Genomic DNA, 27,828 nt, shown 5'->3' with positions numbered 1-27,828 from the left:
CGTCGGAAAGCTGAACTCACAGGCTCCTCCTCAAAGTCTTTATGGTTGTTGACACTGTTGTTTATCAGTCCTTTCCAGCAGTATTTCAAGACGTGTGGCCAATAAATCTTGCAATCAAGTCCCAGGTGTGCATTAAAATTTTCTGGTCTTTTCTGTATGCCAATGCAGGGAAGGTTACACTAGATCCTCAGAACATTTCAGTTACTTGGCATCAAAATTATTTTTATAAATAGATATTGGGGGACACACAATATGATATATATGAAGTTTAATAAAGCTAAAATGTTACTAGGTTGCAAATAAGGTACTCTGTTTTTTAATTGTTCAAGAGGGTTTTCCAGAATTTTGGAATTCCTAGTTATTTACTGTATGCCTTTCATGCTGAGCCTCAAGGTGGATTTATAAGATTAGAAAACAACGGAATAAGATCCAGGACAAGACATGACATTTCACTATTTTGACAAAGTTAACATAGAAATATTGTGATCTTATAAATAGATTCAAATGGGTAGCTGTGTTGGTCTGAAGTAACAATAGAACCAGAGTCCAGTAGCACCTTTAAGACCAACAAAGATTTATTCAAGGTGTGAGCTTTTGAGTGAAGGAAGAGTGCTTCCACTCAAAAGCTCACACCTTGAATAAATCTTTGTTGCTCTTAAAGCTCTTAAAGGTGCTACTGGACTCTGATTTTATAATCATACAAAGATCATATAAACAAAAGTGGAGATCAAAGTCTCAACTAAAAATCAATTTATTGCATTTCATCATTTAAGGGAAACAAAGCAGTTACAAGATTCGATCTTTTATTAGTCCTTTCAATTCTTGTTACAAGACTTCAAAACATGTTTTGTGAGGATGTATTTATTAACATTTGTGTGAAATTAACAAAAAATCTACAGAGTTTCTCTGTATAAGTGAACATTCTATGATGACATTGGCATACTTTGGTATGATTTGTTTTGAGTTATAAAGGGCTTAGTAATATCCTTGACACTATTTTGCTCCCTTATATATTTGGGAAAGCCTCCTGGGAGGAATACAGGGCCCTGTCCATCCAGGTCCACCCTGATTGGCCCTCTTCCTCCAGCTCCCACCCTCCCTCCTTGCCTGCTAGAAGCCTTCTGGCTGCGGCCTCCATTGTCACCCACAAGGAGAGAGGCAGTGACAGGGCTTTGCAGCCCAAAGATACACTCCTGCTGGGAGGGAGCTGGTGGGGGGAGTTTGCAGCCTCCCTGCAGGCCACAAAGCCCTGTTGCTGCCAAGGGGGGGGGGTCCCAAAGGGACTTCCTGCCTGCTGCCCCCTTCAAAGCCCATTTTTAAAATGGCCTTTGATACTAGTAATATGTATAAAATTTTATTTTCTTAAAGGATTAAAATGACTTGCAAAACTACATTTGGAAAATTAGAACAAACGCAGTTCTCATCAAAAGACTGACTAGCAATGCCATCTGGTGGACCAACACAAAACCTCTGGTTGGTTTTCAGCACTGTGAAAACTGCTGAACACAAAGCCAATTGTTTACACTGTAACTAACAAACTGAAGTGGCAATTTTTTAAAAATAACCTAACACATATCAATACATATTAAAAGTACAATGGAACAAAGATTCATGAAAAGTTGTTTTACCCGATAAGCACATACTAAGAACCTAGGAGGAGCCAGCTTCTGGTTTCCCATGGTGACCAGCTAAATGCCTCTGGGAAGCCCTCAAGCAGAGTTTGCAGGCAACAGACCTCATCTTTTGACTGCTTCTTAAACATTTTGTCTCTGAAATGGGAGATCCCACTTAACATAGTTAATGGCAAGGATAGAATTATCTAGTTTGTCCAACCTCATGTTGGACAAACATCTAATTGCAGTGAGTACCACAGGCCAGCTAGCAATCCCTTCTCCACACTAGTGATACTCAAAGACCTTGGAGTCACAGTGGCTGTTCTGTGCATTGTTTCCCGATGTGGTACATCCCATGTTCCAAGAAAGTAGACAGGGTCACTGACTGGTCAGACTTGAGGTTAGTTCACACTTTAAAACAGCTACCCCCAGAGGGACTGGAGGAGGGGTAAGCTGGAAGTTTCTCCCTGAGCCTTGTTGGCCTGTACCAGAGATGGAATTTCTTTTCCAAGAATATCTCACCCTTTGTCACTGACTCTGCAATCTCTTTCCAGCACCCAGTCAGCTGTCAGGAAGACAGCAAGATGGTAACAGAGCCTCTTACAACTTGCTTTGCTTCATTCTGAGGAGAGAGTAGGAAAGCCCTTCCTCTTGCTCCAGATACACAAGTGATAGCTAAAGTTCAACAGTGCTGGGGAAATACAACCCTACATGTTCAAAGGTGCTCCAGTAATTAAAAAGCTTTGTGACATTTAATATTGCTAGTGGTGTCTATGGCCTATGGCCATCATGTGGCTTGCTTACTGGAAGGCAATTGCAAATGTGGCTCTCTGCCTGCCACAGAATGGGATCCACTGCTCTATACCATGCATAATTCTGCAAATATCTGTCTCAGCCACCTTTTTTTTCTGGACTAAAATCCCCAGATGCTGCAACTCTGCCTAATAGAACAGGTACTCCAGCCCAAAAGACCATTTTAGGTTGACCTTTCCTGTCCTAGACCTATCTCCATGCCAAGGAGACACTCTGACACTGCCTTCCGCTGTCTTGCACACAAGCCCCAGAATATAGAAAGTGGTATTCCTCTTTACTCCCTTGTTGGCAGGACTCATGGCAATCATAAGTCCCCCCCCCCCAACTCTCTTCCTCCCTAGCTTGTTTCAAGAGGAATATTCCATTTCCCCTCCCCCTGGTTACTCCACCCGTTCCTCCCAGTTTGGATGCCTATTTGTTCTTTCCTGTCTTTCTCTTGCATAAGCCCTCATCCTGCTTCAGGCTCCAACCTTACATCACATTGCTTACTGAGTCTGTGAGCTCCATCTTACTTCCATGTTCACCTCTCTGGCCAGCTCCTTGGGTACTGTTGCTTTTCCTGTGTCCTGGTGCCTTGTGTACACCCACTGCATCCTGAGGTGCGTTGCTGGAGCTGACCTGGGGACTGTCTGTCCAGCTGGGTTGCGTGCCACCCCCCAAGGAGGGGCTGCCATAGTGAAACCAGACACCAATAAATATATTTTTAGGTATGGCAACCACCAGAATTGTACACAGTATTTCAAAATCCAGGAACTTGGAAAAAGGCATTGCTAGACAGACTATATTCTCAGTCCTCCTCCTGATGATCAGTTGCATGGAATGTGCTTCAAAGAAAATAGCAACTACACAGTGTGTTGATGTTTTTAGCAAGATATCTTCCATTAACACCCCTTTAGTTTTTTTCCTAGTCTTTCACCACCAGTTCAAATACTATCCATGTATGTTGCTAGGTGCAAAGTCATGTCCGACCCATCGTAACCCCATGGACAATGATCCTCCAGGCCTCTACCATTCCCCGGAGTCCATTTAAGTTCACACCAACTGCTTCAGTGACTCCATCCAGCCACCTCATTCTCTGTCGTCCCCTTCTTCTTTTGCCCTCGATCACTCCCAGCATTAGGCTCTTCTCGAGGGAGTCCTTCCTTCTCATGAGGTGGCCAAAGTATTTGAGTTTCATCTTCAGGATCTGGCCTTCTAAGGAGCAGTCAGGGCTGATCTCCTCTAGGACTGACCGTTTTGTTCGCCTTGCAGTCCAAGGGACTCACAAGAGTCTTCTCCAGCCCCAAAAGCCTCAATTTTCTGACGCTCGGCCTTCCTTATGATCCAATTTTCACAGCCATACATTGCAACTGGGAAGACCATAGCCTTGACTAAACGCACTTTTGTTGGCAGGGTGATGTCTCTGCTTTTTAGGATGCTGTCTAGATTTGCCATAGCTTTCCTCCCCAGGAGCAAGCGTCTTTTAATTTTTTTCTGCAGTCCCCATCTGCAGTTATCTTGGAGCCCAGGAAAATAAAATCTGTCAATACCACTGATGGATAAGGGGCTGAAATAATATTTTAATTATTGCTCTGTAAAAAGAACTTAGTGTACCAGACTGTTTCGTAAAAGACAACCCAGAAACTTATTCTTGTTCTTGACTTGAAATGTTACCAAGGCTGATATGTTCTATTCTCAAGGCCAGAGACAATTGTATCAGGCCATTGTTTGTTGCCAGAGGATTGAGAAAGAATGGGAAATTGCCTTTTGTAACCTTTTTCCGGTGACTTAGCATAATGGCAATGGGTGGCCCTGTGGGATGTGCAAGGGGGTGGAGACCCCAGGTTATTGGTTGACCTGAAAAGCATCATCTTTCCCTGCCTTCAATGGAATATCCTTTGTTTGACACACAGGCTTTTCTGGGACAACCCCCCTGTGTCATTTTGTTCTTCTGCAGTTGAACAAAGTTATAAAAGGTTTTCCAGTCTAGTGGTCACTGTTTGGGTACTGCACACTAGGCAAACAATCCCAAAACACCCAGACCAGGCCCTGGGCTATCACCTCCATTTCTTCCTCATCTATTTTCCAGGAATTGAGAGGGCTGGATGCCATGATCTTCGTTTTCTTGATGTTGAGGTTCAAGCTAACTTTTCCACTCTCCTCCTTCACCCGCATCAAGAGGCTCTTTAGTTCCTCTTCACTTTCTGCCATTAGAGTGGTATCATCTGCATATCTGAGATTGTTGATATTCTTCCCTGCAATCCTGATCCCAATTTGTGACTCATCTAACCTCACCTTTCTCATGATGTTCTCCACATACAAGTTAAATAGGCAAGGTGAAAATATACAGCCTTACCGAATTCCTTTCTCAATTTTGAACCAATCAGTGATTCCATGCCCGGTTCTCACTGTTGCTTCTTGACCTGCATATAGGTTTCTCAAGAGACAGATAAGATGCTCTGGTATCCCCATCTATTTAAGAACTTGCCACAATTTGTTGTGTTGCAGACAATCAAAGGCTTTAGCATAGTCAATGAAGCAGAAGACAATTTGAAAAGGAAACCATGATTCTTATTTATAGCACACTTTTGTCTACTTGCTAGGGAGAAGCAGCTTACAACATCTCTCCCCTCCTCCACTGCACAATAACTTCATGATGGAGAATAGTTTGAGAAAGTATTACAGGACCAAGGCCACCCACTGAGCTTCCAGAGCCGTAAAGAATGGGCAGTATCAAAATCCAAACAAATAAATGGTTGAGTAGGGAACTACATCTCACTTATCATGCTCCTTTAAAGATGCTGTTGCTTCAAATCCCGAAATTCCAAGTGGGTGTACCACACAAATTGGTCTGAAGCAGTATCTGACAAAATGTGCATGCACTTGAAAGCTCATATACCTTGAATAAAACATTGTTGGTCTTAAAGGTGCCACTGGACTCCAGCTTTATTCTCCTGAAATTCCAGTTGAGACTGGAAACAGCTAAGGGAGTGGTTCAGATTCTCCTGAAATTCCTGTTAATTCTGGAAACAATAGCTAGAGAACTGGGGAGCAGGTGTACGTCATGAGAAGCAGAGTTTCTGTCACACCTCTTTCATCTCTAGCTTCCTTTGGAAAGAATGACAAATTATGATCATGAGAATGCACCTTGGTCTTCTGTGCTCCCTCCACCCTTTACACACAGGTCAGGAGCTGAAGACTCCCTGGTTTGCAACGAATCAATTTATTGCTCTATCCAAATTGCGTTTTTCCTCAGCACCACAGTCTGTGAAGTGAACAAAAAGACAAACTATGTCGTGTTGTAAACTAGGAAGCCTTTCATTCTATTGCTACATATGAAGAAAAAGGAGAGTGAACACAAACTTTATTCTTACAACAACCCATGCCTTGTCATTAAAACTAAATGCAATCTCTTCCTTTCAAAAGCTGCTGTCCATCTCTGGTCATCCATAACATTGAGAGAGAACTATGTAGAAGAAGAAATGGTTTTTTATACCCTACTTTTCACTACTCAAAGGAGTCTCAATATGGCTTATGATAGCCTTCAATTCTTCTCTCCACAATAGACACCTTGTGAGGTAGGTGAGGCTTAGAGAGCTCTGACAGGACTGTTCTGTGAGAACAGCACTATCTGGCCTGTAATGAGCCCAAGATCACCAAGCTGGCTGCATGTAGAGTAGCGGGGAATCAAACCCAGCTTGCCAAATTAGAGGCCACCACTCTTAACAACTACATCGTATTGGCTCATATGTAGGAGGAATGAGTAACAAGCACAAGCTAATGTACTTGAGCAGTGGAAATCCATTGCCATGTTCATCTGCCTTTTCTTTTCACAATCCATTAATGCCCATCAGGTAAAATACTGGGTTGTTTAGAAACAGCGCTAATAATAAATTAAAATGCAATAGTGCAATATAAAATAATAATGAATAAACACAGGAAAAAATGTTGACTAATACTGAATATTAACGTAAAAAGAGCCTTGCTGCATCAGCCTACTGGCCCATCTAGTCCAGCATCCTGCCTCACAAAGTGGCCCTTCATGATTCAACAACAGAACATAGAGGCTGAGGCCTTCCCTTTATGTTTGCTCCTGTTACTGGGACTCTGAACATGGAAGCTCCCTTCAGTCACCAGTTCAAGAACCCAAATTTATCATGAATCTGATGGTTCACAGCCCCTGACAGGGAACGAGCATACCTGGCTTGCTACTTGGCTATCACAGCAGCAAGCCATTTAAACCCTCCCTTTCACTTCCTTCTCTCATGGCTGCAATTCTTTCCAGCCCTCCCCCCCCCCCCAAGAAGAGAGAAGGGAAAGGGAGGGCTTAAATGACTGTTATGGGTATTCTGTGCTGTGTGGCTGTGATCTGGTTGTTTTAGCCCCTGATTTTTCACCAGTAACTGTGGTTGGCATATTCAGAGGGAGGAATGTTTTATTATTTCTATTTATTTAATGTATATACCGGCCTACCCAGAGGCTAAGGGCGGTTTACATGGAACATACGAACAATACATAAAACTATCAATAACACATGAATAACCATACAATAATATTAATAACAGGTAGTTGTAACAATAACAGTGTAAACAATGAAGATGGCAGCCACAGTTACTGAGGAAACACCAGAGACTGAAATACCAGGCCACAGCCACACAATCCAGAATACCCACAACAGTCAAATACCAACAAAAGCCTTCAACAAGTCATTGAGGGCTTAAATGGAGCACTGATGTGACAGCCCAATCGCAGAGCGGGTGTGCCCATCTCATTGGGCTCTTATACCTGCAATCCTTTGCAGCCCAGCATATCCCTTCCCTCCCCAACTGGGGAGAGAAGGGAAACAGAGAGCTTAAATGGCTCGCTGCTAAAATAACAAAAGAAGTATTATTATTATTATTTATTTGATTTGTATGACCGCCGCTCTCGGAAACCGGCTCGCGGCGGTTCACAACATTTTAATACAAATACAATATATTAACCATTAAAATTCCCCATTAAAACCCCATTAAAACCCCATTAAAACAATGACTAAGTCACAATGATGGCGATTAAAACTATTCCCGTACAGGCCCACTGGATGAGCAGAAGGGAACGGAGGATAATTGGGCATAGGATGGAACACTCTGGGGAACCAGGTCAGTTTAGTACTGGCCTCCCCCCTCCGGGGAGAGGGGTCCGATCTTAGCCCCGGGCCATCACCCGGCCTTAGACAAACGCCTGGCGGAAGAGCTCCGTTTTGCAGGCTCTGCGGAACTCAGAGAGCTCCGACAGGGCCCGCAGCTCTTCAGGGAGCTCATTCCACCAGGTAGGGGCCAGGACCGAAAAGGCCCTGGCCCTTGTCGAGGCCAGGCGTGCCTCCCGGGGTCCTGGGATCATCAGCAGATTCTTACCCGCAGAGCGAAGTGCCCTGCGGGGGGCATAAGGAGATAGGCGGTCCCTCAAGTATGCAGGACCCAAGCCGCGTATAGTCTTAAAGGTTAGTACCAAAACCTTGAACCTGATCCGGAAACAAACTGGCAACCAGTGCAGCTGCTTCAGCAGAGGCTGAACATGGGACCTCCAAGATGATTTAGTGAGGACCCGTGCAGCTGCATTCTGTACCAGCTGTAACTTCCGGGTTAGAGACAAGGGTAGGCCCGCGTAGAGCGAGTTACAGAAGTCTAATCTAGAAGTAACCGTTGCATGGATCACAGTGGCCAGGTGTTCCGGGGGCAGGTAGGGCGCTAGTAGCCGAGCTTGGCGTAGATGGAGAAACGCCGTCCGGGCTACCTTAGTGACCTGGGCCTCCATGGAAAGTGAGGCATCCAGAATCACTCCCAAATTCCTGGCTTGGGGCACAGATGACAATTGTACCCCGTCCAGGCAGGGAAGACGCGCTTCCTGTTCCTGCTCCCTTCGGCCTAGCCAAAGGACCTCCGTCTTAGAGGGGTTGAGTCTCAGGCGGCTCTTCCTGATCCATCCAGCCACTGCTTCCAAACAACTGGCGAATTTTTCTGGGGGGAGATCTGGCCGGCCATCCATCAAGAGATAGAGCTGGGTATCATCAGCGTACTGGTGACACCCAAGCCCATAACTCCGTACCAGCTGAGCCAGGGGACGCATATAGATGTTAAATAACGTGGGGGAGAGCACCGCTCCCTGTGGCACCCCACATGGGAGTGCAAAGGAGTCGGATAACTCCTCCCCCACAGCGACCCTCTGTGATCTGTTCTCTAGAAAGGAGGATAGCCATTTAAGAGCCACCCTTCCAATCCCAGTATCAGCGAGGCGGTGAACCAAGAGCTCGTGGTCAACCACATCAAATGCGGCTGACAGGTCTAATAGCACGAGAATGGCCGACCCGCCCCGGTCCAGCTGGCGCCGGAGATCATCTGTCAGGGCGACCAGCACAATCTCCACCCCATGGCCAGGACGGAAGCCAGACTGGTATGGATCAAGGGCCGAAGTTTCCTCCAAAAATGCTAGGAGCTGGTCCGCGGCGGCCCTCTCAACCACCTTGCCCAGGAATGCAAGATGCGATACCGGGCGGTAGCTGGCGGGGTCCCGCGGATTCAGCGATGGTTTTTTCAGAAGAGGGCGAACCACTGCCTCCTTGAGCCGCTGAGGGAATTCTCCCGATGTAAGGGAGAGGTTTATAATCTCCCTCAGGGGAACACCTATCCGTGGGTCGCTGATCTTAAGCAACCACGACGGACAGGGATCAAGGGGGCAAGTGGTCGCCCTCACGGACCCTAGCAATTTGTCCACTTCGGATAAAGAGAGCCGCCTGAAGCCATCAAACCTGATCCCCCGTAACGGCCACGGAGCTTCTAGTTCACGAACTGTATCAACTGTGGCAGTAAGGTCACGACGGAGCGACAAGATCTTATCCGCAAAATAGCTCGCAAAAGCCTCGCAGCCTAGTTCCAATTGACTACTATTTTGATGCCCTCCTTCGAGGGCAGTAAGGGTCCGAACTATCCTAAATAATTGGGCTGGGCGAGAGCTAGCGGACGCGATTTCCGCAGCAAAGTAGTCACACTTTGCCGCTTTCACCGCCATCTCATACGCCCTCATAAGCGTGCGATGAGATGTTCTTGTAGCTTCGTCGCGGGTCTTCCGCCACACTCGCTCTAGCCGTCTCACCTCCCTCTTCCTCTCCCGAAGCTCCGCGGTAAACCACGGGGCCTGCTTGAGGCGAGGGCGGAGAGGGCGCTCAGGAGCTATCTCGTCAATGGCGGCCAACAGGCGGGACTGCCAGTCCTCCACCAAGGCCTCCAACGAGACACCGGAGGGCATCGGGTCCCGCAGAGCATTCAGGAATCCTTCGGATTCCATAAGTCTCCGTGGGCGGACTAAAATGCGTCCGTCACCCAAACAGGGGAGGGGTGGCATCCGTAGGCGAGCCTTCAGGGTATGGTGGTCAGACCACGGAACGATGTTGTTAGCCACCAGATCGATCTCAACACCAGCACCAAAGATCAGATCCAGGGTGTGGCCAGCCTGATGAGTGGGACCAGCAACAAATTGCGAGAACCCCAGTGTCGCCATGGCCGACACCAGGTCCAGGCCAAGTCCTGGAGCCGACGAATCCGCATGGACATTAAAGTCCCCCAAAATTAATAATTTGGGGAACTGCAATGTCCAGGCGGCCGCCGCCTCCAGCAGGCCCAGCAGGGCATCGGGCGGGGCAGTGGGTGAACGGTACACCGCCCAGATGGCCACGTTCTCGACCGATTCCCACGTCAGGCCGACACATTCAACTCCTGGGATCGATGGTGCTGGGAGAGCCCTGAAGGCATAGCTGTCCCGGACTAGGATCGCCACCCCACCCCCCCTACCATGGAGCCGGGGCTGATGGAGGACCGAGAAGCCGGGTGGCGCAAGATCTTTAAGGGCGACTGTTTCACCTTCGCGCACCCAGCTCTCGGTGATGCACGCCAGGTCTACCCCATGCCCTGCGAAATAGTCCCGCAGGGTTGAGGATTTGTTCTTGATCGACCTGGTGTTGCATAGCATCAGCACCGGCTCCGCCCTAGCCCTCTCTCCTACAGATTTGGGGATGGGACGGAGGTTTGAAGGACAGCGAGCACATCGACCAGGCCACCTACCGTGTTTCCACGGTCGGGGCCTTTCTGGACCTGCGTGTGCCGCTCTCCCCCTATTATTGAACCTCCTCCCACCGCCATACCTCCCTTGGCCCAGAAGTGCTGGAATAATTCTCCCAGGTTGGGTTATAACCCTCTCTCCCCTTCCATGCCCACTCTGTCGTTCCTGTCTGGCAGACCATGCCATGTCTAGCCACGTCCAGTAGTGCCCTGTATATTGGCCCCAACCTTATCTAATTACTGCAATACTTTGGGTAGAGCGGCTGTAGCTCCTCCCTCTCACTGGCCCTAACCAATCAAACTAATCTAATTTAACCTAGCTGCTACCAATTCCCTCCCTAACCCACCCTAACCTCACCCTCCCTACACAGCCCCCTACAAAAATCCCCCCTAGCCCACCCAACCCAACCTGACACCTAACAGCTGGTCTAACCTCACAGAGGAGAGGATCTGCCAGATCCCGCCTTTCGGGGCTCTCTAGCTTCCCCTCTCCCCCACAACTCCACTTAAGGCCACTCCACTTAAGGCCACTTAAGTAGGAATACACAGTGTAGAACGTTCAAACAAAGAAGAAATTATACTTTGTAAAGTACAATAAAGACTAACAAGAAACAATTGCTTGGCAGGGGTCGAATTAGTCGCACCAAATAAGGACTCAACAAATACTCTTTTGGGGCATGAAGATGGCCACAGCCATTTTATTATTGAGAGTGGAAGTGGATATGCCCTCTCGTGGTCAGCCGACCACAAGGCAGCCCTTTTACTCAACAGGTCTCCATTCACAGGTCATGCTGGCTCACATGCCTGCTTTCCTGGACAACTGACCTGCAGCTTGTGGGAGGTGGCAGCTGTATGCTAACCCGCCGGTTGTCTTTTGCCTGCCACCCGGAAATGCGAGCTCCCCAAGCAGGCTCCGCATCCACACAGCCCCCCAATAGACCCCCCTTTTACTAGGGATGCCAATGTGCAAGCTTGGCCCCTTGGAAAATGTCCACTTCCAGCCAACCAACCACCAGCTGTGACAATAACTCTACACAAACTCCTGCTGTTTATTTATCTTTCATAAACATACAACACAACTGTTACAACCCTTTAAACACAACAGTATTGAGTGAGGGTGGGTGTTCACTTTGACGCTGAAGGGGAGAAGAGGCAGAGCAGTCTGGCTCTGCTCCCTCTAACGGAGGAACTTTTCTCTGCCCCTCTCCTCTCTGCTGCTGCTTCAAGGCTGGGACTTGTAGTCCCTGTTCTCCCTCTCAATGTCCTTTTCAGTGCTCCTGGACCCTGCGGCAACAATGGCCCATTCACTGATTCTCAGGTGCTGTTGTTGTCTAGATATGTTTCTCTGTCAATGAGACATTTATTTTCTTGTAGAATATATTAAAAATGTTTCAGGAAAAAACTTCCTCAGTTCAAATCAAACAATTCCATCAATAAACATAATTAACCCTCTTCATAAGTACATTCATTGTAAAGAAAGGTTTTAATATAAAAATGAGAAATAAAGTACAGTACATGCTCACTAATAAAGAAACATAAGGTCTAATGGTGAATCCTTGTGTGTAAGAAACACTACTCTATTTCTGCAATATATATACCATAAACTAAAACTATACAAAAAGAATGTACTAGATTAATATAAATAAATAGAAGTGACTAAAAAAAAATCAAAGTTATGATTTAATCACCAATATGACAAACAATACTCTGTGAGAAGTATATGTGCTAGCAAAAAGCCAATTATGTCTGAGAAATAAGTTATAAAAATCACAAACATGTGATGTGTATAAAAATCACATACAGAGCAGTCATAAAAAAGCATACCATACAGAATGGCTATATGCATTCTGTCGCTATCACACTATAATTAACAAACAGAGCAATTTAGAATAATTTATATGTTGTATTAGAGGGAAGTTTTAGTACACTTACCAATGAAAAGACAAAACACAGTATGAAAGAGATAAATGACAGTTAAAAAGCTTACAGTTCCTCTCTGGAAAACAAAACAATATGTAAGACTCATAAACATAATAATGGCATAAAGACAAATGCTGAGTGTCCAAAAAAGCTTACCTGCCTGACAGTGTCCTAGTTCCAAAAGGCTACATACAGTTGATGCTGTCACAGGGAGTGAGCAAATTTTATGCAAAACAATCAAGCAGAAAGTGGCTTTGAACTGCAGCTGTTTTGAATTGAAATGGTTAAAAATCATGCAAAACGTCAGTCAAGATCATAAAGACCTAGAGCACTCCTTTGTGGGTCAATCTATCAAAAATTTACTCTGACTCATCTGTGAACATTAGTTAAAATATATGAAATAACAAAAAAAATTGTACATCATATATAAAGTGTTGCAAACAGAACAGAACCTTACACGTTGTATTAGTTTCCAAAGAGTAACTGTAAGCTTTTTAGCTACCATTTATCAATCGGTGATTGAACCATAACTTCTGTGTATTTGTATTAAATTTCCTGCATTCTGCGGGGGGGGGGGGGGGGGAGGTTAGACTAAATAATCCTGGAGGTGCCTTCCAACTCTATGATTCTATATTTTCTAAAGAGTCTCATATAAGGAGAGATATTATCTGAAAGTATTTGCCTTCTTTTCACATGCAATACAATAAAACTTGGCATTAGGCAGATGAATTTGGTTCACCTGAACTGACAAAAATACCAGAAAAATACCTTATTGGTATTCTTTTGCTATTTCCATGTCAAATGTAGATTCTCTAATCCCTAAAATGCAGCTACCAATATCAGAAATGTTCAGCAACTATACCCTGAAGGCTGCTGATCATTTAAACTTAACAGTTTGACCAGTTCAGTTACTCTCTCTTTCTCTCCCCCTGCCCCTTAGCAGTTTGACCAGCCCACCAGTCACCGTCCTGTTCTCTCCTCTCCCCCCTCCCCTTTCAAAGGGAAGGAAGTAAAAGAGGCTGCTGGAATGGCTGCCAGCCTGCAGGATCCGTGGAGAGTTGTTCAAGCCACCCTGTCCCCTGCACAGCTCAAGCCAATTCTGCAGAGAGACTTCTTCAGGCTGAACTACTCAATTCCTACTTCACCTCAATCTTGTCTTGCAAGGGGAATTGTGCTCAAAGTGGCAAAATCATTTCATATGATGGATGGGAATTGTGAACTAGGATCATTGTAGAGGTAGTCCATTGACATCAAGTTTTTTTAAATGAAACCAAATCCTCTTGAGCCAGAAGAACTGCATCCAAGGGTACTAAAAGAACTTGCAGACATAATTTCTGAGCCTCTGTCCAATATTTTTGACACTTCTTGGAGAGCAACAAGACTGCCAAGAAGACTGGAGGTAGGCAAATGTTATCCCCATCTTCAAGAAAGGGAAAAAGGAGGATCCGGGTAACTACTGCCCCATCAGCTTGACATCTATTGCTGGAAATGTTTTAGAACAAATCATCAGTTGGTCCTAGAGCAGCTAGAGTGGATAGTTGTAATTACTAAGAGTCAGTATGGCTTTCTCATGAACTAGTCACATCAGACTAACCTTATCTCTTTTAGAGAAAGTTACTAGTTAGATCAGGGGAATGCTGTGACATAGTTTACCTTGATATCAGTAAAGCTTTTGATAAAGTTCCACATGAAATTCTTACTGATAAATTGGTAAAATGTTGTATGGATCCTATTACTGTTAGGTGGATTGAGAACTGGTTGACAAGCTAGAAAACAGGGCTAAAATGAATTTCATCAGTGATAAATGTAAATTTCTTCATTTAGGTAGGAAAAATCATATGCATCAATACAGGATGGGCAAAATAATGGTTTGGCAGTAGTATGTGTGAAAAGGATCTGGGATTTTTAGTAGATTATACACTGAACATTAGCCAGCAGTGTGACTTGGTGGATAAGAAGGCAAATGGGATTTTGCCTTGTATTAAAAGCATAGTGTCCAGATGACACAATGTGATGGTACCTCTTCACTCCACTCTGGTAAGACCTCATTTGGAGTACTGTGTTCAGTTTTGGGCACCACAACTGAAGAAAGATGTAATGAAACTAGAGTGTATCCAGAGGAGGACTACAAAGATGGTGAGGGGTTTGGAGACCAAGTCGCATGAGAAATGGTTGAGGGAGCTTGGTCTGTTTAGCCTGAAGAGAAGATGACTAAGAGGTGATATGATAACCATCTTCAGATACTTGAAGGGTTGTTATATAGAAGATGGATCAGAGTTGTTTTCTGTTGCCCCAGAGGGTCAGACCAGAGCCAGCTTGGTGTAGTGGTTAGGACACCTGCAAATTCAGTAGCACATATGGAACAGGAAAGGTTATGTCAGCACAAACCTAGGCCTTAAAAGAAGATGTAGTGTAGGGTAGTGTACTAGAGCAACTAAAAAATAATTCAGATTAGGATGAGTTAAAAGGCTGCTGGTTCAAATCTCATTCTGCCATGAACAAAAGTGATATTATAAGGATTACAGCACAATAACAGGCTTTGAATGTTCCAGAGTGTCACACACATGCTAACTAAAATTACTATTATACCCAGGGAATGTGTGACAGGCTACAATTTTAACTGTGTGTCTCAATAACACGTAATTGATCTGTGGAGAACTGCAATACTTTTGATAGCTTTTATATGATAGTTGCATTCTCAAAAGAATGTAGACTGTGTGACATTTATTGTTAGGATTATAAATTATTCAGAGTATCCTACAATAGCGGAAGGAAACAAACAATATTATCATTTGTAATAATAGAGCGACCGCTGCTCAACTCCCATATAAGTCTGATCTTACCAGTAGGTGGCAATCTTGTACCAGATAAGTACATGCCAGAAAAACTAAACAAAGTGCTCCTTAAAAAGTTGATAAAGCTAAAATCTAACCGCCTATAGAGTGTGAGAAACCCCTTAAACCAGTGGTCCCCAATCTTTTTATCACCGGGATCAGTGAACACTTGACAATTTTACTGATGCCCGGGGGGCGGGGTTAGTCTTTGGCTGAGGGATGTCGCCGCCGCCTGAGCCCTGCTCCACTTTCTTTCCCCCCGGCGCCCCTGACTTCCCGCTGCCCGCCGGAGGGTGCTGCCAACAGCATCTGCGCAGTGCCTCGCCGAACGGGAGCCCCAGCCATGGTGGCCGCTGGAAAGCACCAAAGGTGAGCCGGCAGCAGAGTGGCAGGGCAGCACCCAAGGCAGCAGCCAGGGAGGAGGACGAGAAGGAGCTGTGGCCCGGTACTGACTGATCCATGGACTGGTCCTGGTCTCCAGCCCAGGGGTTGGGGACCGCTCCTTTATACCATCTGATTCAAAGGCCTCCTTCAGGCTCATCAAATGAGCTAAAAATGGCAGTGACTATGAGCTTGATCCAATGCATATTCATGCTGAAGTAAATTCCATTGATTTCAATATGATTTACATTTTCAAGTTATTACTGTACATTGCTACCCCAAGTTACCACTTTTAACTCCTTTGAAGTCAATAGGCTTAAGTAGGGTTCACATCTGTTTAGGATTACACTGAAACTCAATGGAGCTAGATTTACATGCAGAAACACCTTAAAAACCAAGATTTCCAAGGAATAAGCTTATAACAGTCAAAGTCCTTGACAAAGGGAGCTTTAACTCTCAAAAGCCTAAAATCCTGGTAATCTTGATCTTCAAGGTACTATTGGACTTGCATCTATTTTATTTATTTGACTGATTTGATTATGACTTAACTCAGTGGTCCCCAACCCCCGGTCCGGAGACCGGTACCGCTCCGTAGATCAGTCTGTACCGGTCCTCGGATCCTCCTCGTCCTCGGGGGCTGCCCAGCCACTCTGCCGCCAGCTCACCTTTGGTGCTCTCTGGTGACCGCCATGGCTGGGGCTTCCCTTTGGTGTGGCACTGCACAGCTGCTGCTGGAAGCACCCCCCAGCGGGTGGTGGGAAGTCAGGGGTACTGGAGGGAAAGCAAGTGGAGCAGGGGCTCGGATGGTGGCCACGTTCCTTGGAAAAAGACTACCCCCCCCCCGGGGCTCAGTAAATTTGTCAAGCATTGACTGGTCCCCAGTGATAAAAAGGTTGGGGGGACCATTGACTTAACTGATTTGTAGATCATCCCTCTCTGTTAGCAGACTTGGGGAGGTTAACATCATAAAATCCAGTTCAAGTAAATAGTTAAACCATTAAAACCACTACATTAAAAATATCCAATTAAAACTAAAGTGGTCTGAGAAATTCCTCTGAGAAAGTTTCTGCGCTGAAAACCATGCTGATCTTTAAGGTACTCCCAGACTAGAATCTAGCTCTTCTACAGCAGACCAACATGGCTACCTACCTGAAAATGTCAAAGACCTATGGGTCTTAGCATTACTGGAAATATTCATTCAGCCATTTGCTTCAGTGTCAAATACTGAAGGTGGGGAAGGGATTGAGACCGAATGTCAAGAGCATTTTGCTCTGGATAAGACTATAGCTTCTTGAGACAAAAAACCCTTGTTCCTTGCTTGCCCAGAAGGGACATTTTGCCATCAGTGTTTATGCACCTCACTCAGTCATTGTCACATCAGGTGCTATTATTTTCTTCAACCAAAATAGTATTGTTTACTAATTCAGGAACAGCCTCACTATTACAGACTTTTGCACAAGGACTTTAAGAACGCATTTCAGTTTGAAAATAATTGCTTATGAGGTAGTGTCTATTTGTTTGATTTTTATACTACCCCTCACTTGGCATCTCAGGGTGATATACTTTTTGGGGAGAAATATGTTTTAAAATGTATGGTGGCCAAAACAGTTTTACGAGCAACAGTAAAAATCTCGTTAAATTCATGTTTCATTTCTGAAAGTTCCTAGCCTATCCTCTAAAAGAAACCAGAAAAAAGCAAATTTCCAAATGCCCCAAGGTCCCATTCACAAAGTATCCCTTCATTATGCACACATAGCATTTTACTATTCAGATGCAAAGCCTTACATTTATCTCTATTAAATTGCATCTTGTTCACATCTGTCCATTTTCTCCCAACCTATCCAAGCCTGGTGGTATCTTTACTTTTAGTACCTAATTTTAGTCATTTATTTATGCTTTGTACCCCACCCTTCCCTGGAGGCTCTGCAAAACTAGTCTTGATCTTCACACAATGAGTTATACAAAATCCCGCCCCCATTACTTCTCACATATCCGAGTGGCTGCCTTCTGCCGACTGGTCTACACAGCTGCAGTATTTGTGAGCGATTCATTGTAAACCATGAAGCACCCACGTAGGAGGTCCCCCCCCTTTTTTTTTCACCCGAGGCTTTTCCCACAGACCAACTTGTAAAATTTGCATTGGCAGGAATGTACCTTCAGAAGCATTAAAACACTCGCGTGAGAAAACAGCCTCAGCCAAATTAAAGTTCACACAGGCTGGACGTGATTCCCGTAGAACAGAACTTATGAAGGGGCAAATATACATTCCGGCGAGAGCAACCGCTGCAATCGAAGATACAGGTACGCGAACCAAGCAACACAAAGCTGCACCTGAGGGGGAAAGACACGCTGCCCGATTCCACACCGAAGCAAAGCCCAACAGAGTCAGTGCTGCACACACCCCTCTCCCAGGAAACCGAGCAGCGCTGGAACGCTAAAGACGCACCCTTCAAGGAGCCCCCCTCCCCTCCCGACGAATGCAAGTGGAAGGCCCAGCCTGTAAGACCAACGCCACAGACGCCGCACCGGGGCTCAGACCAAGCCTGCTGAGCGCTCGAACTAGCAAGCCGTCCCATTACCTTCCCAACGGGCAAGTGGGACATGATGGCTGCACTGCGCCGCTTCTGCCAGTCTCCAGACGCAAGGGCTCCTTCTCCCGTCTCCTTCGCCTCTTCTTCAGGCCGCTGGTTCTCGTCCCGCCCTCCGACGGCTTCCTCGCTCCGCCTCCCAGCCGCGTCAACGCCACCCCCTCCCACACACACACACGGAGGCCGCCGAGCTCGCGTTTCAGCGGCAGGTCCAGCCCCTCGTCCCGATTGGCGCGTTTGCCAGCAGGTCATTTGCATGCCGCCTGCGGTCGGGCTGCCCGTCGAGCAGCCGAGGCGAAGTTCGCTCAAAGCTTCGGCAAGTGCCTGGAGGGAATCGCCGGCGCGCAGTCGCTGCCGGAGCCAGCTCCCGGTCTCCCTGCGTGCCTCCTGGCTGGGTCCGCGGCTTCCTCCGCATCCTCACTGGCCTGCGTCCGCTCTCGGCTGCCCGGCTCCGCCGACTCCTGGGGGGCACAGCGCTGCCTGCCTGCCTGCCTGGGAGAAGAAAGAACTCTCCGGCAGGTCCCCCGCTCCGCTCCTTCTCCTGGCCCCAGCGCCTTCTTTCCATCCTTGCTCCAGGAGGAAATTAAATGATCTCACCCTGACTGTGGAATGGAGGCAGCTGGCACCCGGCAGAACCTGCAGGCGCCTTGCGAGCGAAGGAAGCTCACCGTGGCCTTCCGCGCTGGGCTGTAGGTCGCTGGTGGACCGGCTGGTTTCGCCCGCTGCTCGCTCTGGCTTCCGTGGCCCCGGCCAGATCGCCTTCGCGCGGAGGGGGGTCGCCGCGCTTTCCTATGGCTGGGATATACAGCTCGACTCTGAAGACCCTGGAAGACCTCACCTTGGACTCCGGGTATGGGGCAGGGGACTCCTGCCGGTCCCTTAGCCTCTCGTCGTCCAAGTCCAACTCTCAAGCCTTCGCGTCCTCCCAGCCCAGAGGCAACTGGTGGTACTACTCGGGCTCCATGAACAGTCGCAATAACAGCTGGGATACGGTGAACACTGTCCTGCCCGAGGACCCTGAAGTCGCGGACATCTTCGCCAAATGCGCCAAACTGCCGGACCTCGAGGAGTTTCCTTGGGCCGAGGAAGACATCGGGAGGATTCTCCGGAAGGGGAAAGGGGGCAGCCAGAGAAACTTCAGCCCGGACGCCGTGCGGAGGCTGTCAGTGTTGCTCCGGCGGCCGTTGATTCGGATTTCCAGGGAGGCGCAGCGCCTGAGCGTGATGCACTCCAAATGCACGCGCTTCGAGATCCAGAGTGCCATCAAGCTGATCCAGAGCTGGGCGCTGTCGGAAAGCTGCGTCCTGGCCACCGTCAAGGCCCTCTCGCTCTACAGCATGAGCGCCGGCGACGGCCTGAGGAAAGGCAAGTCGGCCCGCTGCGGCCTCACCTTCCCCGTGGGGAGGTTTTTCAGGTGGATGGTGGACACAAGGATCTCCGTCCGGATCCACGAGTACGCGGCCATTTCGCTGACGGCCTGCATGGAGAACCTGGTGGAGGAGATCGGGGCCCGCGTGCTGGCGAGTCAGAGCCCCGACGGCGGCGGGGGAGGGCGGGAGATCTCCGCCGACGTCCTCGAGATGGTCATCAACAACGACGCGGAGCTCTGGGGAGTACTGCAGCCCTACGAGCACCTCATCTGCGGGAAGAACGCGAATGGTAAGGGCGAGCTCGCCTGCGGGGGGATGCTTCCAGCCCGGGAATTGGGGAGGGGGGTCCTCTGCACCTCGCATCTGGGGGGCCGGTGACTCTGCTGACTGGCTTGCTGGTCTCTACTTGACAAAGTGCCTCCATGTTCATTGTTCGTTTTTTTTTCCTGGTTGGTGACTTGTAGTTTTAATATTTTAATATTTAATCGTAAGCCCCCTCAACAGTCTGGGGGGGGGGCAGACACTGTAATGTTACTCATGCCTAAGCCCTCTGAAAGGTGCTGGCTTGTAGATGAATGGACTTGCTGCACTCTGGACAAGAGATGCCTTTCAAACTGGTTTTTCTTCAGGAAAATCACTACCCCCCTCCCCCTTAAGATGCAACTTGCCCCAATGCAGGTGTATTCAGAAATAGGTTCAATAGCAGTGACTTACACAGTCACACAATTCATGGTCCTGAGAGTTCTGTGGAACAATCTCTGTGGCACCAACCATTTGGGGCCCTAGGAAATAGCCAGTTTACTAGCAGCTTGGAATCCAATGAAATGCTTTAGGTGAGTGAGCAGTGGTATCCCCCCCGTTTATCTAATTAGTATATTACAAGCTGCTTTGGGAGACTTTGCCCCTGTCAGAAAACTGTTCTGAAGAACCATTCTTTGAACTGTGGAAGTTAGTGCTAGCTGGTGATACTATGTGAGGTGTACGTGCAAAACACAACAAATCCTCTTAAACTCTCCAAATAGGTGAAGAAAGCATTTGTGTAATTAGGATGACGTCCTATTAGGATACTAATCTGTGTTGTTTGATAACTGCTGATTAGGTAGTTAAGTAAGGGCCTGGATGTTTTCAAGGAGGCACTATCTCTTTTCAGTTGTTTGATGAAACTACAAGTGTTGCTCATTTGTTACAGCAAAACAAAAACTCTGATTCAGCTACGTATTACTAAGTGCCATGGAAAACAATGGGATGTAAGCTTGTCATGATGACGAATGCCTCATTTGTTTCACTGACCTTGTTCTCAGGAACAGCTGATGTGGTAAACCTATTTGTAGATGATAACTGCTTCACAGTGAAGGTGTGGGATCAGAATGAAATGCTCCTCTAAACTGACACCCCAGAAATCCCCTGAATGTAGGGAACTGATGTGCCAGGGAGACTGGAACCATTCCATATGACACCTGGTTTTCTTTATGCAGAGATCTTGGCTGGATCAAGGCAATGCCTCAAGCAGGGGTCCCCAATGTGGAGTCTGTGGGCACCATGGCTTATCTCTTACCCCTCTTCCCCAGCATATTTTCAGTTGCCTCTCTTCTCCCCTGACTTCGGCATCCTTAGTTGCACCTCCTGTGGCAGTCATTTTGTGGTTGCACCAATCATCCTGTGTCAGAATTCAAAAGGTACCAATAAAAGGTACCAAAAAGATTAAGAATGTAGGAAAAGCCCTGCTAGATCAGACCAGTGGCCTCTCTGGTCCAGCATCCACACTGACCAACCAGTTCCTCTGGAGGTCCAACAGGGCAAAGAGGCTGAGGCCTTAACCTCCTGGCACCAGTATTTAGAGGTTTACTGCCTTTGAATGTGGAGGCTCCCTTTAGTCACCATGGCTAATAGCCACTGAGAGACCTATCTTACATGAATTTTTCTAAGCCCCTTTTAAAGCTATCCACACCTGTGGCTATTACTATATGTTCTGGCAGTGAATTCCACGCTTTAATCACTTGTGAAGTAAAGAAGTATTTACATCCTGAATAAAGGTTGAGGGTATATAAAGTAACACTTAAATTATGTAGTTTTTTCTCTAAACGGCTGGGAAAATTTGGTGTTGTCACTTCAAGTGTAATTGTTGAGTGAATTATGATGGCTTAGATGATATCTATCAATCCTGCATTCTTGAACCAGATTTCTATTGGAGATGTGTTCTCAACTGCACATGTCCACCAAGAGGCTATTCCAGCAATATAAAGATCTGGAAGAGGAAACCGCAGCAGTTTGCCATTGCCTGCCTTCACAAGGCTCTATAGCGGGATTTCTCAACCAGGGTTTCGGGAAACCCTCAGGTTTCTTGACAGCCCTGGAAGGGTTTCCTGAATGGATGAGAGTTAATTCTTAAATATATTTTTCAAATTTATTAAATATTTATTGGGTTATATAACCATATATGGTCATGTTGACCCACCCACCCCCTCCCAAAATGGCCAGTGATGGATTTGGAGAGGAGCAGCCCCAGATGGGCATGTACAGAGCTATTCTTCCCAACCACATCTGGGGTTTCTAAAAGGCTGAAGAAAGTTGAGAAAGGCTGCTTTAAAGAGTTTAGTTTCCCTTTGGATTTTCTACCCTTGTTTGATTTTTTAAAACTGCGTTGTCAATTTTATGTCCCTGCTGTTTATTCTGTGCATTTGTGGGAAGAGAAAACTAGTCAGCAGAAGGACGTGGTTATTTAATTCATCTTGCTAAGGGCTTGTCGTCACAGCTTTCTCAGCCTATGGTGGCCGTGGGAAGAGGTTCAGCCCATGGACAGGCTCATCCAGTGTGTTGTCACACCCTGATTCTTCATAGATCCACATTTTGGCATAATGACAGAAATTTAGTGGCACACCAAAATTTGGACTGAATTCAGTACATGGCACAGACTTGGGCATAACTGCAAGCCGATGAGGCTGGAACTGGGAAGTAGCCAGGCTTTCTTCCTATGGCTGCTATATGTTAAGATAGCCACGAAGAAGCCATAGTCCATATTGTTTTGGAGGTCAATATTCACCAGCTATTGTAGATTCAGAAGCTTTTCCCCAGATCAGCCTTCCAACTATACTTATTAGCTGGACTTATATTCTCCAGCTGTGATGGCTGAGATATTTACTTGCCATCTACCTTTTATGTCAAGGGGTGGGGTGAGGGTGTGTCTTCTGACATGACAAAAGGAAGGCCCCTAGAGGAAAGATGCTCTTTCCTGAAGATCAAAGGTTCATGTTACGTGAAAAATAGACAGGTACAAGAATGGTTATAAGTAATCAAAATATTATGTTGCATTTGAGAGTTGTATGCAAAGCAGTGATTTGTCATGGGGCAAATTGGTATATGTATTTGGAGTATTTGGAGCAGTCCTAAGCAGGTCTGATTCTGACTCATCCCATTTTATTCAGTGGCATTTACTGCCAAGAAAGTGTTCTTAGGGTTACAGCCTTAATGACACGGTATTAATCTAGTTTTAAATTCTCCTTGCCTTTGCCTACATGTGCATTTAATTTAGTTCCAGGAGTGTGTTTGTTGTGTTAACGAATAGATTGGTTGGGCTGCAAGACCTAGTGAATGACCATTCACTTGTACTTTGGAAGATAAATGATCTTGTGGTACTTGAATGGAGGAGGGGGGGTACCTGGAATGAAAAGCACTAGGAAGCACTATAGCCTCACTCCTAATGGATTTACTATATTGGATTGACTCTGGATGTCTGTTCAATTTAATATACATATTCTAGATTGTTCAGGATATTGAATAAACATATTTTTATTTCCCTCTTTTGGTACTGATATCCATTCATTACTGGCACATGATGACATTGTAAAATATTTATGTGATATTACTACCATTTGGCACTGCTATGGCCAACCTACACCCAATGTGAGAGCTCTGTACCTGAATTTTTTAAAAATCACCTGTGGGGGACTCTGAACTGAAAGAAGGGGTGTGTGTGTGGGGAGGGGCTTCCCCCCTTAATTGTGTGGGAGTATGAGTCTCAGAGACCTACCCCACTTTCAAAAAGCAAATGCATCTCCCCCTCTGACCATCCACCAGCCTGTTCCCTGTGTGAGCTTTAGACAGCAGAGTGCATGAGTGAGTAAGAGATGAAGCCATGTCAGTCTGTTGCAGCTATCTCCAACTGGTCAAAAGAGGTGAACTACCTGAAAGCTCCAAGGGCACTACATGACATCCCTCTTTAAGAGAATAGCCATCCAGTAGCCCCTTATAAACTGACATCATGGACCCCAGCATGAGATTCCTAAAGGCAAAGCTCACCCCCATTCTAGGGAACCTTATGGGGGTATTCACAGAAGAAGGGGGAGGAGGTTGTAGGGTGTAATGCAAAGTTTGAAAACACTGCGTTCCTTGCTGTTAAATATGTATTTAAATCATTAATCATTAAAACATTATATAAGAGAAACTGCAATTAAAAATTGTACCCTTATTCTCTTTCTTGTAGTAGTGTTTGACTCTGCTCAAATACGTTGTAAGACAACACAGTGTGTGTTTGTATGTTTATAATAGTTCAAATAAAAAACTGTATTATATGCCCCAGAGAGCTAAAGGGAAGTATAATTGACATAATGTGGCTTCCTAAATCAGACTACTGCTCTTTCTTGCCAAATATTGTCTACTTTGATTGGCCATGGCTCAGAGTTTTAGACTTTCCTAATAGCTGAACGCCAAAGATTCTTTAACAGGAGATGCCAGGAATTGAGCCTGGGACCTTATGCAGACATGCTCAGCCACTGAACTATGGCATCTCACAAAAATTAGCATCTTTTGAATGAAGATCTCATCAAAATTCTTTGCTGAATAGACACTAATCAGTGTGCGAGCAGTTATAGAGTTTTAACAATCTTAAGGATTGATTTGTATTTTGATAACCTAAATTTAAGTCAGTGAAGGAGAGGTAATATAGAAACGTGTAGGTGACGAAAAAATCAATTGATTTATAAAAATGATATTTACTTTGAGCCAGGATATCTTCATTACGTAAAGGTTAATCAGAATACTTTCTCCCTATTAGCCTATCATATAGGCACCATCATGATTCATCATTAGATGTTTAGTGGTGGTTATTGCCAACAAGCATCTTCAAAGGTGATACTCTTGAAAGAATTAAAAACCATTTTTAAAAAGAAGGGGGGAGTTGCAGGGCTTGAGAGGGAAACACTCCCAAATCTGTAACTGGGAGCTGCCTTAAGATGGAGTACAAAAGGTGCTATGCAGAATTGATTTCGTTAGACCACATCAAAGGATCGCCTCTCCACCTGCACCCCTCAAAGAGCCTTGCACTCTACCACCTCCAACCGCCTGGTGGTCCGTGGTCCCAAGGAAGCCTGCTTGACCTCAACCAGGGCCAGAGCTTTTCTCCATTCTGGCCCCCACCTGGTGGAACGAGCTCCCAGAGGAGATCAGGGCCCTGACGGAACCTGAATGCTTCTGCAGGGCCTGCAAAAGGGAGCTCCTCCACCAGGCATTTGGTTGAGGTCAACCTAATCCATTGCTCCCAAGCCCAACACCATTACTGTTACGAATCCACCCAACCCCTGGTTCTCCATATGAGTTGAACAAGAGCCCACTAGCACCTTAAAGATTCATGAAAGCTCAAGCCCTGCCACAGATTTAGTTAACCTTTAAGGTACTCCTGGAATCTTGCTCTTTTCTGCTGCTGTAGACAAACATAGCTACCCATCTTGATCTGTCTTAGTAGTCATATTGCATGACTTAATAGTCATGGCAACCGTTTATAAGCCTCTCTGCAAACATGGAGTAAGTACCACTGCATTACAGAATTGGGTTTGGAAAGGCTGCTGGTCAGCTTGGTGGGCTGTCGCTGCAGCCTCTTTGCCTTGGGAAGGTAGATGCTGCCTTAGAGACATGTACTGCCTTTCTGGGTGCTTGCCAGCTCACACATGCTCAACTTGCATCTGTACAATTTCACACGTCACCACTACACTATTAGACTTCAAAACTCTTTTTCACTAGGAAACATACCTTTTAGAGGCTGGCTGTAGAATTTGAAGTTGTGGGGGGGAGTGAGAGCTTTGTACATTACATAATACTTTATGGGTCTGATATAGATCTTGCAAACTTGGCGGATTGAGATGTTTCATAAAATGTTACCTTGTTTGCCAGACAAATACTGTTTTATGAACTCAAAAGAGACAAAGAAGATAAAAGGGTATGTAGAGTTTTCTTTCAGAATTAAGTGTCTAGACAACGAGCAGATTTATAGCAGGCATACTGTTATTGGGCCTTCTAATGACTTTGAAGCACCAACAATATCCCTTTTCAGATGGTCTAACTGAGCAGCATGAAGATTCATGGTGGGAAGTGGGACTGCAGTTGGCAATCTATGCAGACTCATTAAAACATATGAATAGAGCAAACAGAAACTCAAGCGTATGTATGTACACAGGCCTGGGTCTGCATGAGAGGGCTCCCAATTATGTGGACAGAGCCTGTGAATATATATGTGCCTGCATAAACTCTATACATATGTTCAAAATGAATTTGAACAGGAAGTCAAAAGAGAGCTTGGCACCACAATTGTGCTCTGTGCAGAGTTTATGTCAATATAATTCAGTACTGGCTAACAACATTAATTTCTGTTCTTCTGACATGGATGCATACTTAATGTCTGTTCCAATTTTACTTTTTTCAGCATTTATTTATCTATAAATTGTACATGCTGCTCTTCTAGAATCTGGGTTGGGGAGTACCTGGAGACTTTGGGGGTAGAGACAGGAGTGGGTGGTATTTGGGGTGGAGTGGGACCTCTGTGGAATATAATGCTATGGAATCCACCTTCCAAAGCAGCCATTTTCTGCAGGGGTACTGATCTCTGTCACCTGGAGATGATTAAAACCAGGGGATTCCCAGATCTCACCTGGATACAAGAAAATAATATGTCATATTGGTGGTTTTCCCAGAGGTGAAATAGCAATATCACTGAGAGCATACACCCCATGTCCCCAATTCACCCCCACCCCCTGCTTAGTCCAGCACACTTACCCTCCTCTCTTCTGTTCTCATACATTAAGAGCTTCCTGGATTTATGGTTATATTGATCTCCCATTTACTGTGATGTTCCAATATAAGCCACTAAACCTACTGGAGAATGTTTTCTCTCACCACAAACCAGATTCTCAACCATGGTTGAATCCCAGTTTTTGAGAAAAACAGACTCCAGTTGATCCAAATACCCACATCAACAGCAAACTGGTATTGAGTGACTTTTCCTAGATAACGCAGTCTTCAGTCACAAACTCAGAAGGAGACAGGAGCATAGGAATAAACCATATTTACACCCATCATGGATATATTTGTTGTGATATCTGAATGCAGCTTCTGTAAAAAAAATAGAGAGGGTTCCAACAGAAGTTGCAGGACTCAACATGTAGGTCCTAAGCTAGATGAATTCCCAGCCTGAAGAGGTTGAAGGCTATTGCTTGAAAACATGGGCTCATTTAACCTCAGTTTAATATTCTTCTTTTATTGAATCCATTCAAAGCAGGAATGTAGCTGATGTGTTTAATACACATTATATACAAAAGCCCCAAGATTCACACCTCTTGGAAACTCCAAAGGTACATTTGATTAATGACATGCCTATTTATATTTGTTTCCCTTTCCATATTTGCAAGTTAAACACAGAATAACAGCCATAATGTATTTTCATCACATCTGTAGGAACGTGCAATTATTATTTTAATTGATTTTTAAATTTTAATATCAACATTAGGAAATCAGTTTATGCTTTATTATAAGTCTGCAGTTCTAATTCTCTTCTGAGAGTCTTGCATATAACTGAGAAATTACCTTTTAATACATGTTATGTATTCAAACAGCTTTCTGATAAACTGGACTGAATGAAGTGACTCATTAATTTTAATGTGCTATTATAGTCACTACTGCATTCTGTGGGAGAATATATACATGCTGAAATAGCCTCAAATGTAATCAGTAAACTAGCAAGGTGGAAGCTCATTCAGTAGTTATGGGCATTGCAGTTGTCTAAATAGCAACATCACTGTGTTACAGAACCAACCATCAAACACTGGGGGGGTGGGGGTGGAGGCTCCTGGCCCAATATATTATCATGTAAACCTGCTTGACTATGCGTTGCTGTTTTTTATGAAGGGCCATGCCTTTAGGGCCGTATGTCAGAGACTGAGCACTGTTCCTTGCATGACTGCCATCAATTCTGATTT

At 45.6% G+C, this 27,828-nt stretch overlaps 2 protein-coding genes across 2 annotated transcripts in view; one reads left to right on the top strand and one right to left on the bottom strand.

Moving 5' to 3' along the window:
- The window catches only part of CAT (catalase), a 65,570-nt gene extending 47,079 nt beyond the window's left edge, over positions 1–18,491 (bottom strand). The window contains exon 1 of the mRNA XM_077322138.1: positions 18,210–18,491. Coding sequence (XP_077178253.1) covers positions 18,210–18,476 — 267 coding nt within the window. The 5' untranslated portion in view covers positions 18,477–18,491. The remainder of the gene's footprint in view (positions 1–18,209) is intronic.
- A 17-nt stretch (positions 18,492–18,508) lies between these two features.
- Positions 18,509–27,828, top strand: part of ABTB2 (ankyrin repeat and BTB domain containing 2) — a 195,074-nt gene continuing 185,754 nt past the window's right edge. The window contains exon 1 of the mRNA XM_077322136.1: positions 18,509–19,877. Within this exon, the coding sequence (XP_077178251.1) occupies positions 19,010–19,877 (868 nt within the window). The 5' untranslated portion in view covers positions 18,509–19,009. The remainder of the gene's footprint in view (positions 19,878–27,828) is intronic.

Source organism: Paroedura picta, chromosome 2 (assembly GCF_049243985.1).
Source record: "Paroedura picta isolate Pp20150507F chromosome 2, Ppicta_v3.0, whole genome shotgun sequence".
NCBI classification, from domain to species: domain Eukaryota; kingdom Metazoa; phylum Chordata; class Lepidosauria; order Squamata; family Gekkonidae; genus Paroedura; species Paroedura picta.
Note: the sequence above shows the minus strand (reverse complement) of the source record. Positions and strands in the feature narration are given on the sequence as shown.